The 12,036-nt window shown below is 41.2% G+C and overlaps 1 protein-coding gene across 3 annotated transcripts in view; it reads left to right on the forward strand.

Moving 5' to 3' along the window:
- Positions 1-12,036, forward strand: part of OSBPL9 (oxysterol binding protein like 9) — a 116,365-nt gene that overhangs the window by 39,655 nt on the left and 64,674 nt on the right. For all 3 annotated transcript variants that reach the window (XM_060231817.1, XM_060231818.1, XM_060231820.1), the window contains one exon: positions 4,765-4,843. In XM_060231817.1, coding sequence (XP_060087800.1) covers positions 4,765-4,843 — 79 coding nt within the window. The remainder of the gene's footprint in view (positions 1-4,764; positions 4,844-12,036) is intronic.

The raw sequence follows: 12,036 nt of genomic DNA on the forward strand, positions 1-12,036 counted from the left end.
TCCTTTATCATGGCCATCTTTGCACAAAATATTTCCTTGATTTCTCCAATTTTCTTGAAGAGATCTCTTGTCCTTCCCATTCTGTTATTTTCCTCTATTGCTTTGCATTGTTCCTTCAGGAAGGCCTCCTTGTCTCTCCTTGCTGTTCTTTGGAAATCTGCATTCAGTTGGGTGAATCTTTTCTTTTCACCTTTGCCTTTTACTTTTCTTCTTTCCTCAGCTATTTGTAAAGCCTCATCAGACAGCCACTTTGCTTTCTTGCATTTCTTTTTCTTTGGGATGGTGCTGATTGCTGCCTTCTGTACAATATCACGAACCTCTGTTCATAGTTCTTCAGGCACTGTATCAACTCTAGTTCCTTAAACCTATCACCTTCACTGTATATTCATAAGGGATGTGATCAAGGTCAAACCTGAATGGCCTAATGGCTTCCCCAGTTTTCTTCACTTTAAGCCTGAATTTTGCAATGAGTAGCTCATGATCTGAGCTGCAGTCAGCTCAGTTTTTGCTGACTGTAAGGAGCTTCTCCATCTTTGACTGCAGAGTATATAATCAATCTGATTTCTGTGTTGCCCATCAGGTGATGTCCATGTGTAGAGTCGCCTTTAAGGTTGTTGGAAGAGGGTGTTTGCTGATGGCATCTTGTTCTCTTGACAAGACTCTATTAGCCTTTGCCCGGCTTCATTTTGTTCTCCAAGACCAAACTTGTCAGTTGTTCCAGTTACCTTTTTACTTCCTACTTTGGCATTCCAGTCCCCTATGATGAGGAGGACATCTTTTTTTGGTGTTAATTCTAGAAGGTGTTGTAGATCTTCATAGAACTGGTCCACTTCAGCCTCTTCTGCGTCAGTGGTTGGGGTATAGACTTGGATTAATGTGATACTGAATGGTTTGCTTTGGATACGGACCAAGATCATTCTGTTGTTTTTGAGATTGCATCCCGTTACTGCCTTCCTCACTCTTTTGTTGACTATAAAGGCCACACGATTTCTTCTATGGGACTCTTGCCCACAGTAATAGATGTAGTGATCCTCTGAGTTAAATTCGCCCATTCCCATCCATTTTAGTTCACTGATTCCCAAGATGTTGATGTTCAGTCTAGCCATCTCTTGTTTGACCACATCCAGCTTACCTTGTTTCATAGATCTTACATTCCACGTTCCAATGCAATATTGTTTTTTGCTGCATCAGACTTTTCTTTCACCATCAGACACATCCACAGTTGAGCGTCCTTTTGGCTTTGGCCCAGCCGCTTCATTCTTTCTGTGGTTACTTGTATTTGCCCTCCACTTTTCCCCAGTAGCATATTGGGCACCATCCAACCTGAGGGGCTCATCTTCCAGCGCCATATATTTTAGCCTTTTGTTACTGTCCATGGGGTTTTCTTGGCAAGGGTACTGGAGTGGGTTGCCATTTCCTTCTCCTGTGGATTGCATTTTGTCTGGGTTCTCAGCTGTGCCTTGTTCATCTTGGGTGGCCCTGCATAGCATAGCCCGCAGCCTCACTGAACCACACAAGCCCTCTCTGATTGCTGTCAAGGCAGCAATCTGAGAGAGACATGTGGTTGCCGCTGGCTAATTAATAGAAAATAGAATTTGTAATGGATATTATAAAGTTACATATTTGCCTAATGCATAAGAGAGATGTTGTGTTCAAAAAACTGTCGGAGGCCTGTTGTTGAAGTGTAGCAGTGATGTGAGCAGGTGGGTAGGCGGGAAACAGGTTGCTATTTCATGTATTTTCCAAGGGCAATTATTATTTTCCCTTGATAATTGGGAAATTATAGTTCTGTAATAAGAGCTGCAATTTGTTGAGTGCTCTTCATAGGTTCTACTGTTTTAATTCTGATGATGATATCCTCTGCATTAAAATTTTCTCTTGAAAAAACTGTATCTTGTATCAGTCACTTCTTGAAAGAAGTGAAGAAATAGACTTGATTAAGCTGTTACCAAGGCTTAACATCTTTTATGTGAGTATGACATAAATAGACTTTTTGACACATAATAGGTACTGAGTTTTTGAATACTTGATCGATGGTGGGCAGTTGGGTTTCTACTGCTTTTGGAAGGCGGGAGGGCTGGCTGTTCTGGAACTACTGAATCTATTTGTTGTGCTTCACAGAAGCTTGCAGGCACAGATTCCCCCCCCCCCCCAAATATTGATAATTGTGCCTAGATATAGCTGTGAGTCTAATCCTATTGTTGTCCTGCAAACACAATTGAACGAGGTGTGCAGAACAGAAATAAACCTGTCACTATACTTTTGAGGAACAAATTCAGTCTCCTGATAAGCAGAAAGATTGGTGCAGCAAGTACAGATTTATTTATTGGGATTTATATCCCACCCTACCCCATGAACAGGCTCAGAGCAGCTTACCTCATGCAATTAAACAATTCCATAAAACATAGAATAATTAAAACAATAATTCCAACAAAGTTAAAATTTAAATGACTAATTTAAAATACCTGACTGGCAGCTCAGCAGTTAGTTACATTTCATTGTATTCTACATAGGGCAAACAGGACAAACCCTACACCAAAGTGTACACAAATCTGACATCAGGAATTACAAAACTGAGAAACCTGTGGGAGAACACTTTTAACCTTCCAGAGCATTCGATGGGTAACCTCAAAGTAGCTGTTTTACTGCAAAGGAACTTACAAGAACAGAATGGAGAGAGAAATTGCTGAATTACAAATTATTATGAAACTGGGAACAAACACCTCCCCAGGACTGAACAGGGATATTGTTTTTTTTATCTCATCATATATGCTAAACCCACTCTCAAGGAGTGGAGCTATATAGCCACAGTATTCCTCTTTTAAAATAGTGTAACAGAATAATGTTTTTTGTATTGACATACTCAAATAAGGGATATTGGCTGTTTATCTCATTACATATACTTAACCCATTTTCATTATATTTTAATGCATTCTTTTTTTCTAATGGCAAACTTGAGCCCGTCAGGGGAGGGCGTGATATAAATCTGATTAAATAAATAAAGATTAAATAAATGGTGTTTATAATGTATGTTACATGTTAAAAAGTAAATTAGGTGGACAAGAAGATCACTAGGAAATACGTCTCCTTTTGTTTTACCTAGACTTGTAGCAAGAGCAATTAACAGGCAACTTTTATTACCTTTTACTGGTTTCCCACACAAATGCTATCCAGACCAAATGGTCTTTCAGTTTGTTTATTACACTATTTTGCCATTGGATCCTAACTTTGTATCACTTTACATTCTTAACCACTACCCACCAGTTACATTTAGTTTTGCTCACTGTGCCCCATTCCCTTGTCTGAAGAAGTATGCATGCATATGAAAGCTTACATTTTGAATAAAAGTTTGTTTGTCTTAAAGTTGCTACTTGACTCCTACTTTGTTTTACTGCTTCAGCCCAACACGGCTGCCCACCTGGATCTATTTCATTGTACACTGAGTGCATTCCAGGGGAAGGTGGCGGATCATTCTGATGCAATAACTCAACTGCTCCTGGTGCCAATAAATATGAATAAGTCCATGGAGTAATTGAAGGCAATTGAGGTAGGGGAGGCTGATGTTCTTTGATGTTCACCACCTCAACCATAGGCCTGGCAAAACAGCTCCATTTTGCAGACCCTGCAGAATGGCAACAAATCCAGCAGGGCTCACGTCTCAGTCGGGAGCATGTTCCACCGGCTGGGGCCAGGGCTGAAAACACCCTGGTCAAGGTGAGACTGATGTCTTTTGGGTCAGGGACTACTAAGCGGTGCTAGTCAGAAGAGCGCACATACAGGGAGAAATGGTCCTACAGGTATGCTGGGCCCTGGCCGCATAAGGCCTTAAAGGTTAATACCATAACCGAACCTGACTCTGTAATCAACTGGCAACCAGTGCAGTTGCTGAAACACCAGCTGAATGTGCATCTGCACAGACATCCCAGTCAGCAAGTGCACTGCTGCATTTTTACCTGCTGAAACTTCTGAATCAAGTTGCTGTAATCAAGCATGGAGGTGATCATTGCATGAATCGCTGTCATCAAGTCACAAGTGGAAAGGTGGGGAACCAGTTGTGTGACCAGCCGAAGATGGTAGAAGTCTGATCTGCAACATTAGTTACTGGGCCTCCATAGAAAGGAAGGCATCTAGGATCACTCCCAGGCTCCTCCTCGTTGGCGCCAGCATCAGTGGTGCCCTGCCAAATTCTGGGAGTTAGATTCCCAACCCATCCCCCCATAGCTCAGGAACAGGACCTCTGTCTTCACTGGATTAGGTTTCAGCCAATTCTGTTGTAATCAGTCAAGCATAGCCCCAAAAGCCCTCGGCAATGTAGTTGTGATGCAGTTGTTTACTGTTTCATGAAAAACATCACTCTTTTGAACTATCTGATTTTGCACTGAAAAGTCAGGGTGTATATGTTGTTTCAAAATGCCATTGTATCTTAAGGCTTGTATGACTTGTAAGAGCAGAGATCTAAGAAACCTGATTTTCAGCCAGTTTTTTTCCTTATCCATTTTTAAAGCCATTTTTGAAAAAGAGCTAAAAAGCTTTAACTGGATTTTGGAGTAAAGACATTTATCTGCCTCACAGATAAAAAAAAAAATGCAGTGATAGTTAATCTTCGGAAGGAGCATAACTAGTTTGATTTCAGGTACTGCCTGTTTACAGTGTGAGATTTGCTTCCAAATTTGCCCATAGATTTTGCATTCCAGTCATGTAGTGGTAGTCTACTGCTGATGTCACAGTTTCCTTATCAGGATTTTTTTGCTCTTTGTTTCACAGGGAGCTGTGATTGGTATAGATGATGAGGACGACAGCACCTTCACAATAACTGTTGATCAGAAAACCTTCCATTTCCAGGGTGAGCTGAAAGCAGAGGTTCTTTCTTATAATAGATGATTACTGATAATTCTCTTACTTTACTGTTTAATGGACTAATTTTAAGCATTTTAGATAACGAACTGCACAAAAAATGTGCAGGGAACATTCTGGAGTCAGAAACACTATGGGTTAGGCAAGGATTTAAATCTGCATTGTATACATATGTGCTAGAAAGGGCTGTAGCTTTGGCAGGATCTGGAGATTAAAAATTTAAAGGATATATCAGTCAAGGGGAAAAGAATAATGGGCATTCGTTGATGGGTTTTGCTTGGAAAAAAACCTACCACCAGTCTTCGCTATCAAGATGCACTGTTTTGCCATTCTGTATGAAGAAAGCCACAAGATCATATGGAGGTTGAAGCTTTTGTTGATATAGAATTCAAATATGCGGGGAGACCAGAGACAGCATTTGATTTAAAGGTGGACTTTGCTTCAGGATCTACAAGTTCTCACTCATTTCATCTATATTTCTTTGTTCTTGTCTGCTAATCACCATTTTCCTGCTCTTATCCTTTTTTCATATTCACTAACTCCAATGCCATCTGTTACTGCTATGTTTCGTCATTGCATGTTGTGGTTCACCGGTAGAAAGGGTAAGGTAATGTGTTTTTCATTTGTGCTTCTAAACAACTCCCAAATACCTTTTTACCAACAAGACCGGTAAATATTGCAATTTTTATAAGCTGCTTCTATTTAATGGTTATTTTTGTTTGTTTGTTTGTTTGTTTTATCATGGCTCTCTCTGCTGTTGGTATCTGGAAATTTTCTCCCTTTTTCATTTTCAGATGAGCTGCAAAGTAAATGTTTGGCTTGAGACCATAAGTATTAAGTATAAAAATTAAGGACTGACTTGTTTCTAATACTGCTAAATTTGCAGTGCAGCAAACCACTATTTTGTCTTATATTGTTTAATAAAGAAAATGCTATTAGACATTTACATTGTCATATACTTTGAATGATAAATGTTGGGATCCATATTGTGTACGCTTGTAGTTTATTGCTGTATCTTCTCAGTGACTCGGCTATCCTGTGGCTTTTATCTGGCAAGAGAGAGATCATAAAAATTCTTTGTATAACTCCAGGCAGACAAGATCACAAATACTTCATTCTTGTGCTCTAAAGAAATAAACTGTTAATGGACCATTATTCTTCAAAAGCTAGGAACTGTATTGTATCGTTTGATGCAGTTGAAATCTGCAGTTTTTCACTGCAGCTATTAAAGGAATGCCTTCTGCAGATCTCAGTTTGCAGCAGTTCTGTAGCTATTGTGTTGCCTACTTGCTGAAGGGAAAGCCTCTTGAAAGAGAAGTATAGCAGAACAAAGTAATTCAAAATAATGTGATTTAGATATTTGATATATTTCTTTTCATATAAGAATTCTAATTCTTTATGGTTTTTTAAAAATAACTTTATTGTGACTTTGTACTACTGGTTCTTGCATGCCATGATACTCCACTATTTAAAAATTAGAAGGATGAATTATTTAAGATGGGAAGTTAAGTGAGTTCTCAAGTGAGTTCTTGGCTACTGATCTTTAACAAACGGTCTTGGTGGTACATTATCAGCTCAAGACTGTGTCTTTAATTTCAGTCCTAAGTTTAACATATTCATTAGTGGTGACATTATGAGCACAGATTACTTTTGAGTGCTGACAGAACAATCTCTCTTTTAGAATTTAGCCAGTACTGATTATTCTTTTTTTAAAAGGTAAAGGTAATGCCCTGTGCAAGCACCAGTTGTTTCCAACTCTGGGGTGACATCGCATCACAACGTTTTCGTGGCAGACTTTTCACGGGGTGGTTTGCCATTGCCTTGCCCAGTCATCTACACTTCCCCCCCCCCCCAAGCAAGCTGGGTACTCATTTTACTGACCTCAAAAGATGGAAGGCTGAGTCAACCTCGAACCGGCTACCTGAACCCAGCTTCTGGTGGGATCGAACTTGTTCAGACCCTCCATATGCACACTAATAGAGGCTTTGCTTCCCCCAAAATGAAGGACTGAAGACCTTGACAGTAAGATAGCTTCATGAGAACATTATTGCTCCTGCATCAGTAAGGAAATGCTGGATCGAAGTGTTTGTTCTTATTTGGACACTTTCAGTCTAATATTATAAACTGTTTTAGGTTGTTATAAGACTGCCTTTCCTTTCCAGACAATAAATTAAATGTTGTTGTCAGAATTTCTAAACTAGATTAGGTTTTCATGCAGTTTGTCAATGATAAGGAACACATTAGAGACTTCAAAAGCATGCAGAGTTCTTACCCACAATCTCAGAGCTGATCTCAAGCTGAGAGGAAAGAATATTGTTTCTGTGGAATTACCGGTGGTTGTGATTGGATCATTGGAATTAATTGGACATGGGAGAAAGTTTAAGCATATATTTGGGGCAATCCTGTGAGGTGAGCATTGAGAGCTAAAGCATTTGGTGTTTGCATAACCTCAGTTTCTTCATCTGCATTCCCCTTTCCAGTCCTGTTTCTTGGCTATGGTAGAACATGACAGAATGTTTAGACTCCACTGTTACAAGATGGAAGGATTGCAAGAAGTAGGGGGAATAATCATTTGGGACACAGTCTGTCCCTTTAGTGCTACTGCTTCAAGCAGCAGATTTCTTATCTAGCACTGAACATGACCAGTATATTGCAGAAAGAGATCCTTACTTATCCCATCTAATGCAGTGGGACAGATGGGATCTGGAGCCAGTGTATACACACCTGATAGCATATGTTACCCACTCTTAATTTCCCTACCCAGCCTATTAGGTACTCTGCCCCTTGAAATTTAAAAAGCTGTTTGGGGGTGTGTATAGTCAATTAGGAACACAGGAAGTGCCTTTTTTCCCAATCCTGATTGATCTTCTTGTCAGGGCTCTTTTCTCTTAAAAGTGGTCAGACCCTTAAAACCTTACAATATCTTGGTGGGATGGGTATTAATGTTTGAGTATATGTGCTTTCTGTTGTACGTTTCCACTCCTCTCATCTTCCTCTCCAATATATTATAGGCTATTGGGATTTTAAAAGAGCAAATTTTCCTCCTTGCCCCTTTAACTGAAGTTCAGCATTCCTTGTGTTCCCAAGTTCATAAAGGTCAATGACTATGTGCAGGGTGAAACTATCTTAATCTGTAAATTAAGAAATGTTTTAATTTATATCTAGAGGGTCCCTCAAATATGCAGAAACATCTGCTTTGCTGCAAGTTAACCTCATTTTTGTGCTTCTAATCAGCATAAAGTTTGCTAAAGAAGTAAAAGTTGGGGGACTGAAGAATTGTGGAGAGGGAGATGAATAGCTGGAAGATTATTTTCCCCCTTATGGTGAAAAACAGCAGAACTCTGAATTGAGATGTATTGAAATATGTTTTAAGTGATTTAGACATCTCAAGGCTATTGCAAAATTTGGTTTAATTGATTGTTTTCTCTTCTCAGTCAGGTTTGAAATACTGGAGGAAACTGACAGATTCTATTTGTAATTCAATTACATGTGTTTTAGTATCTGAAGAAGTGAGCAGTGACTCACAAAAGCTCATACCCTGCCACAAAATTTGTTACAGGACTCAAAATGTTGTTAGTCTTTAAGGTGCTATTGGCCTTTTGCACTTTTCTACTGCTAAAGACAGACTAACACAGCTACCCACCTTGACCTAATTACATGTGTATGTGTTAAGTGCCATTATGTAGCTTCTGACATGGAAACTTTGTGCAGTGGCATACCTAGGGGCTGGAGGGGGGGCAGTCCACCCCCAGTGCAGTTTGAGGAAGGCCCTTGAAGCCAGCATCATGCTGTATCTAGCCAATGGAAGGTCTTTGCTTTCATTTTTTAAATGCAGTTCTGGCTGCAGCCAGTAGGGGCACAGGGAGTATGGCAAAAAGCTCTAGAATTGGCTACACTTCCCTTTCTCCAAGACTGAAGCAAATTTATGAACAACCAATTGCGAGTCTTTAGATCATTTTCTCCAATAATCCAGCCTTTCTCTCTTCCTTTTCTTGCACCCAGCTCAGTCAGATCATACAAAGTAGTAGTTTAGGGTATTGACGCAACCAGGGCTGGCGCTAGACTTTCTGGCACCCTAGGCAAGGCTAACTTCTGGTGCCCCCCCCCTCTGCACTGATAATGTCACTAAGTCACATGGGGAGCACCCAATTCAGCACCCCCAGAAGGCTGGCACCCTAGGCAATTGCCTAGTTCGCCTTGTGGAAGAGCCAGCCCTGACAGCAAGATAAAAACTACCTTTCTCTCTTTTAATTTCTCTCCCTCTTTTCCACCCCCTTTTCATTCTATCAACCTTCACCTAATTCTTCTGTGTCTCTCCCCCACCCCCTTTATTTTCACTTCTTGGTCTCAAGACCTCATCTAGGGTTACCAGATGCCCCCCCCCCTTTTTGTGCGTGCCTGTCCTCTTCTGGGCTCTTTTTAAAAAAACAGATCAAAATGTTATCTTTTTTGGTTTGGAGATTTAGCCTGTTTTGCCCTGTAGTCCCCCGGTGGAGGCAAACTTCATCTTAAATAGCAGGGATATTTAAAATGAGATTTGTTACAGTTATCAATTGTTTGAAGTAGTCAGTCAGGAAATATGTTCTCTTTTTTGCTTTCTAAAATAAAGTAACTCTATCTCATCCCTTTCTTGTTTGGTGACAGAATGTATTTAAGAATAGTACAGTAGCAGACCTTTGCTAATATTATAAACAGAAGGCACTATTGCTGGGCAGTAAACATTGCACTGGTTCTGCTGGGTTTCCACTCCACCCCCTGCTTGCACTGTGATTCTGTGTTTGACATCAGCTGACATTGCCACAGTGGCACTGGGTTCTGCTGGGCATGCTGTGATTGTGCTGGTATGACTGGGTACTCTGTACATTCCATTGGTTCTGCTAGGCTTACAAAAATGCCCCCTGCCTTCAGTTTCTATTGCAGAGATTATCTGGTTTGACTTTAGTCCTTTGGAAACAATGGAGGATGGGGGCACCTTCTTTGGAGGTTAGTGTGTTTCTTAACATTCAGTCTGGTAAAGCTTATGGTTGCTTTCATGATGCTTTGGCTAGTGTTAGTACAAAGTTAGTACAAAGGCAGACTCCTTGCTCTCAAAAATGTAGTTTGTGATGGTCAGCTTTTGGGTATCAAAATGGAAATTAGAAGCCCTCCAAAGTACCTTCTCAGAACAGGAGTGGTGTGATGGATTTTATTTTTTTTTTGGCCATCAAGTCACAGCTGACATGGCAACCCTGTAGGGCAGGGGTGGCTAACGGTAGCTCTCCAGATGTTTTTGCCTACAACTCCCATCATCCCCAGTCATTGGCCATGATGGCTGGGGCTGATGGGGGTTGTAGGCAAAAAACATCTGGAGAGCTACCATTGGCCACCCCTGCTGTAGGGTTTTCAAGGCAAGAGATGTTAGGAGGTGGTTTGCCATTATCTGCCTCCACATTGGCTGTTGGGGAATTATGGCATATAGAAACCTTTCCTGGAACTTCCATTCCTTCAGGGTTCAGTCAGGGGGAGGGGTGACTGGCAAGAACCCCAGAGAAAGAGAGAGAAACCTGTTCCAAAGTTTAAAGAATTTATTAAAATTAAAACCATAATGCAAAAACCTTTCAAACATATAAGAATGTAGCATACAGTATTAATTCAAAATTCAATGCTTAAACATTATGCACAGTATTTTGTAAAGGATATCCTTGGTAGCTCTGACTCAAGACCTATAATGAGAGTGGTTGGTTCAGAACAACGAGGAACAACAATAAACTCATACATTAAGTACCTTTTCCTATCCATAGGAGCTAGTCAGTCAGGTATGTGATGAGCATCTGATGCGTCTGACAAAATCTATCATATAGTAAGGCATGAACCCTGAGCTAGCCAAAACAATGCTATGAAGGCAGGAAGCCCTATTTCTTCAAATAACAATCTGTATCTTATCACCAATCCTACTAGAGCAGAGTGTACTGACAAAACAGGCCAGGCTTGAGAGACACAGGAATTGGCCCAGTCTCACTTGGAATTCCACCACATTGCCCCGACTTAGCTTCTGCGATCTGATGAGATCCAACTAGCCTGGGGCTATACAAGTCAAGGCTAGGCTGAGAGTAATGAGACTGGCTCAAGGTCACCCAGCAAGTTTCCATGGCATGAGTGGGAATTCAAACCTGGATTTCCCAGATCTTAGTACAAGCCAGGTTTGTCAAAGTCATTTTGTTATGAGGGCTGGATCTGACCAGGGCCAGTGCATAGGAGTAGGCGGGGTAGGCGGCTGCTTGGGGCGCTGCTCCACCTGGGGGCATCACTAGGTGCTCCCTTACTCCCCTTACCCAGTGCACTGTGCTCTTCAGAAGCTTCCTTGGAAGCCTCCGAAGAGAATTGTGTTTTAGCGGTGTCCAGCGGCTTTCAAGTTGAAAGCGGCTGGGTGCCGCTAAAACATTACGCTTTTCTCAGAGCATAGTGTTTTAGCAACGCCTGGCTGCTTTTGGTTCAAAAGCGACCCGACGCCACTAAAACACTGCACCCTCCAAAGAGCGTAGTGCAAGGGGAAAGCAACGGCGCAGCAGCACTCTTGTACACTGCCTGTCACTCTCTCGTCCCCCTCATGATGACATCACTTCCAGTGACGTCATAATGCTGTGTGCGCAAAACAAAAATTATAAAGGGCGCTTGTGGGAGGGGCAGCAGAACCCTTAGCGCCGGCCCTGGATCCGACATAAACATGACCTTGTCGGGCTGGGCCATGAGTGTCATAAAATGTAATGCCAGGTAGCAGAGATATAAACTTTATAGAGAACACAGACAAACACAAAGATTTTTTTTAAAAAAACTTAAAACATGCTTAAAACATTAGCACTTTGGTCTTAATGGTGCTTTCTTTGTAACTCTCCTGTGCGATTCAGGGAACAGGGCAAATGAAGCTCTGGCTCCTTCCTTCTTTCCCCAGGGGACCAGGAGCGAGGGGGAGTCTCAGCTAAAAGAAGGGAAAGTGGCTTGACTTAGTAGCTCTGCTGTGCAATTGAGAGAGCCTGGCAAAGCAAGCTATTTCTCCCCCTCCCCTTCCTCCCCTATGGAGACACCTCAGCCAATGGAGAAAATAGAGACTTTGTTCTGTAGCTCCTGTGCTATTGTAAAGGACACAAACACAATTAAAGATTTTTTTTTAAAAAAAAATTAAAATAAAACATGTGTCCTTTACAA

This window comes from Heteronotia binoei, chromosome 2, assembly GCF_032191835.1.
Source record: "Heteronotia binoei isolate CCM8104 ecotype False Entrance Well chromosome 2, APGP_CSIRO_Hbin_v1, whole genome shotgun sequence".
In the NCBI taxonomy this organism is placed as follows: domain Eukaryota; kingdom Metazoa; phylum Chordata; class Lepidosauria; order Squamata; family Gekkonidae; genus Heteronotia; species Heteronotia binoei.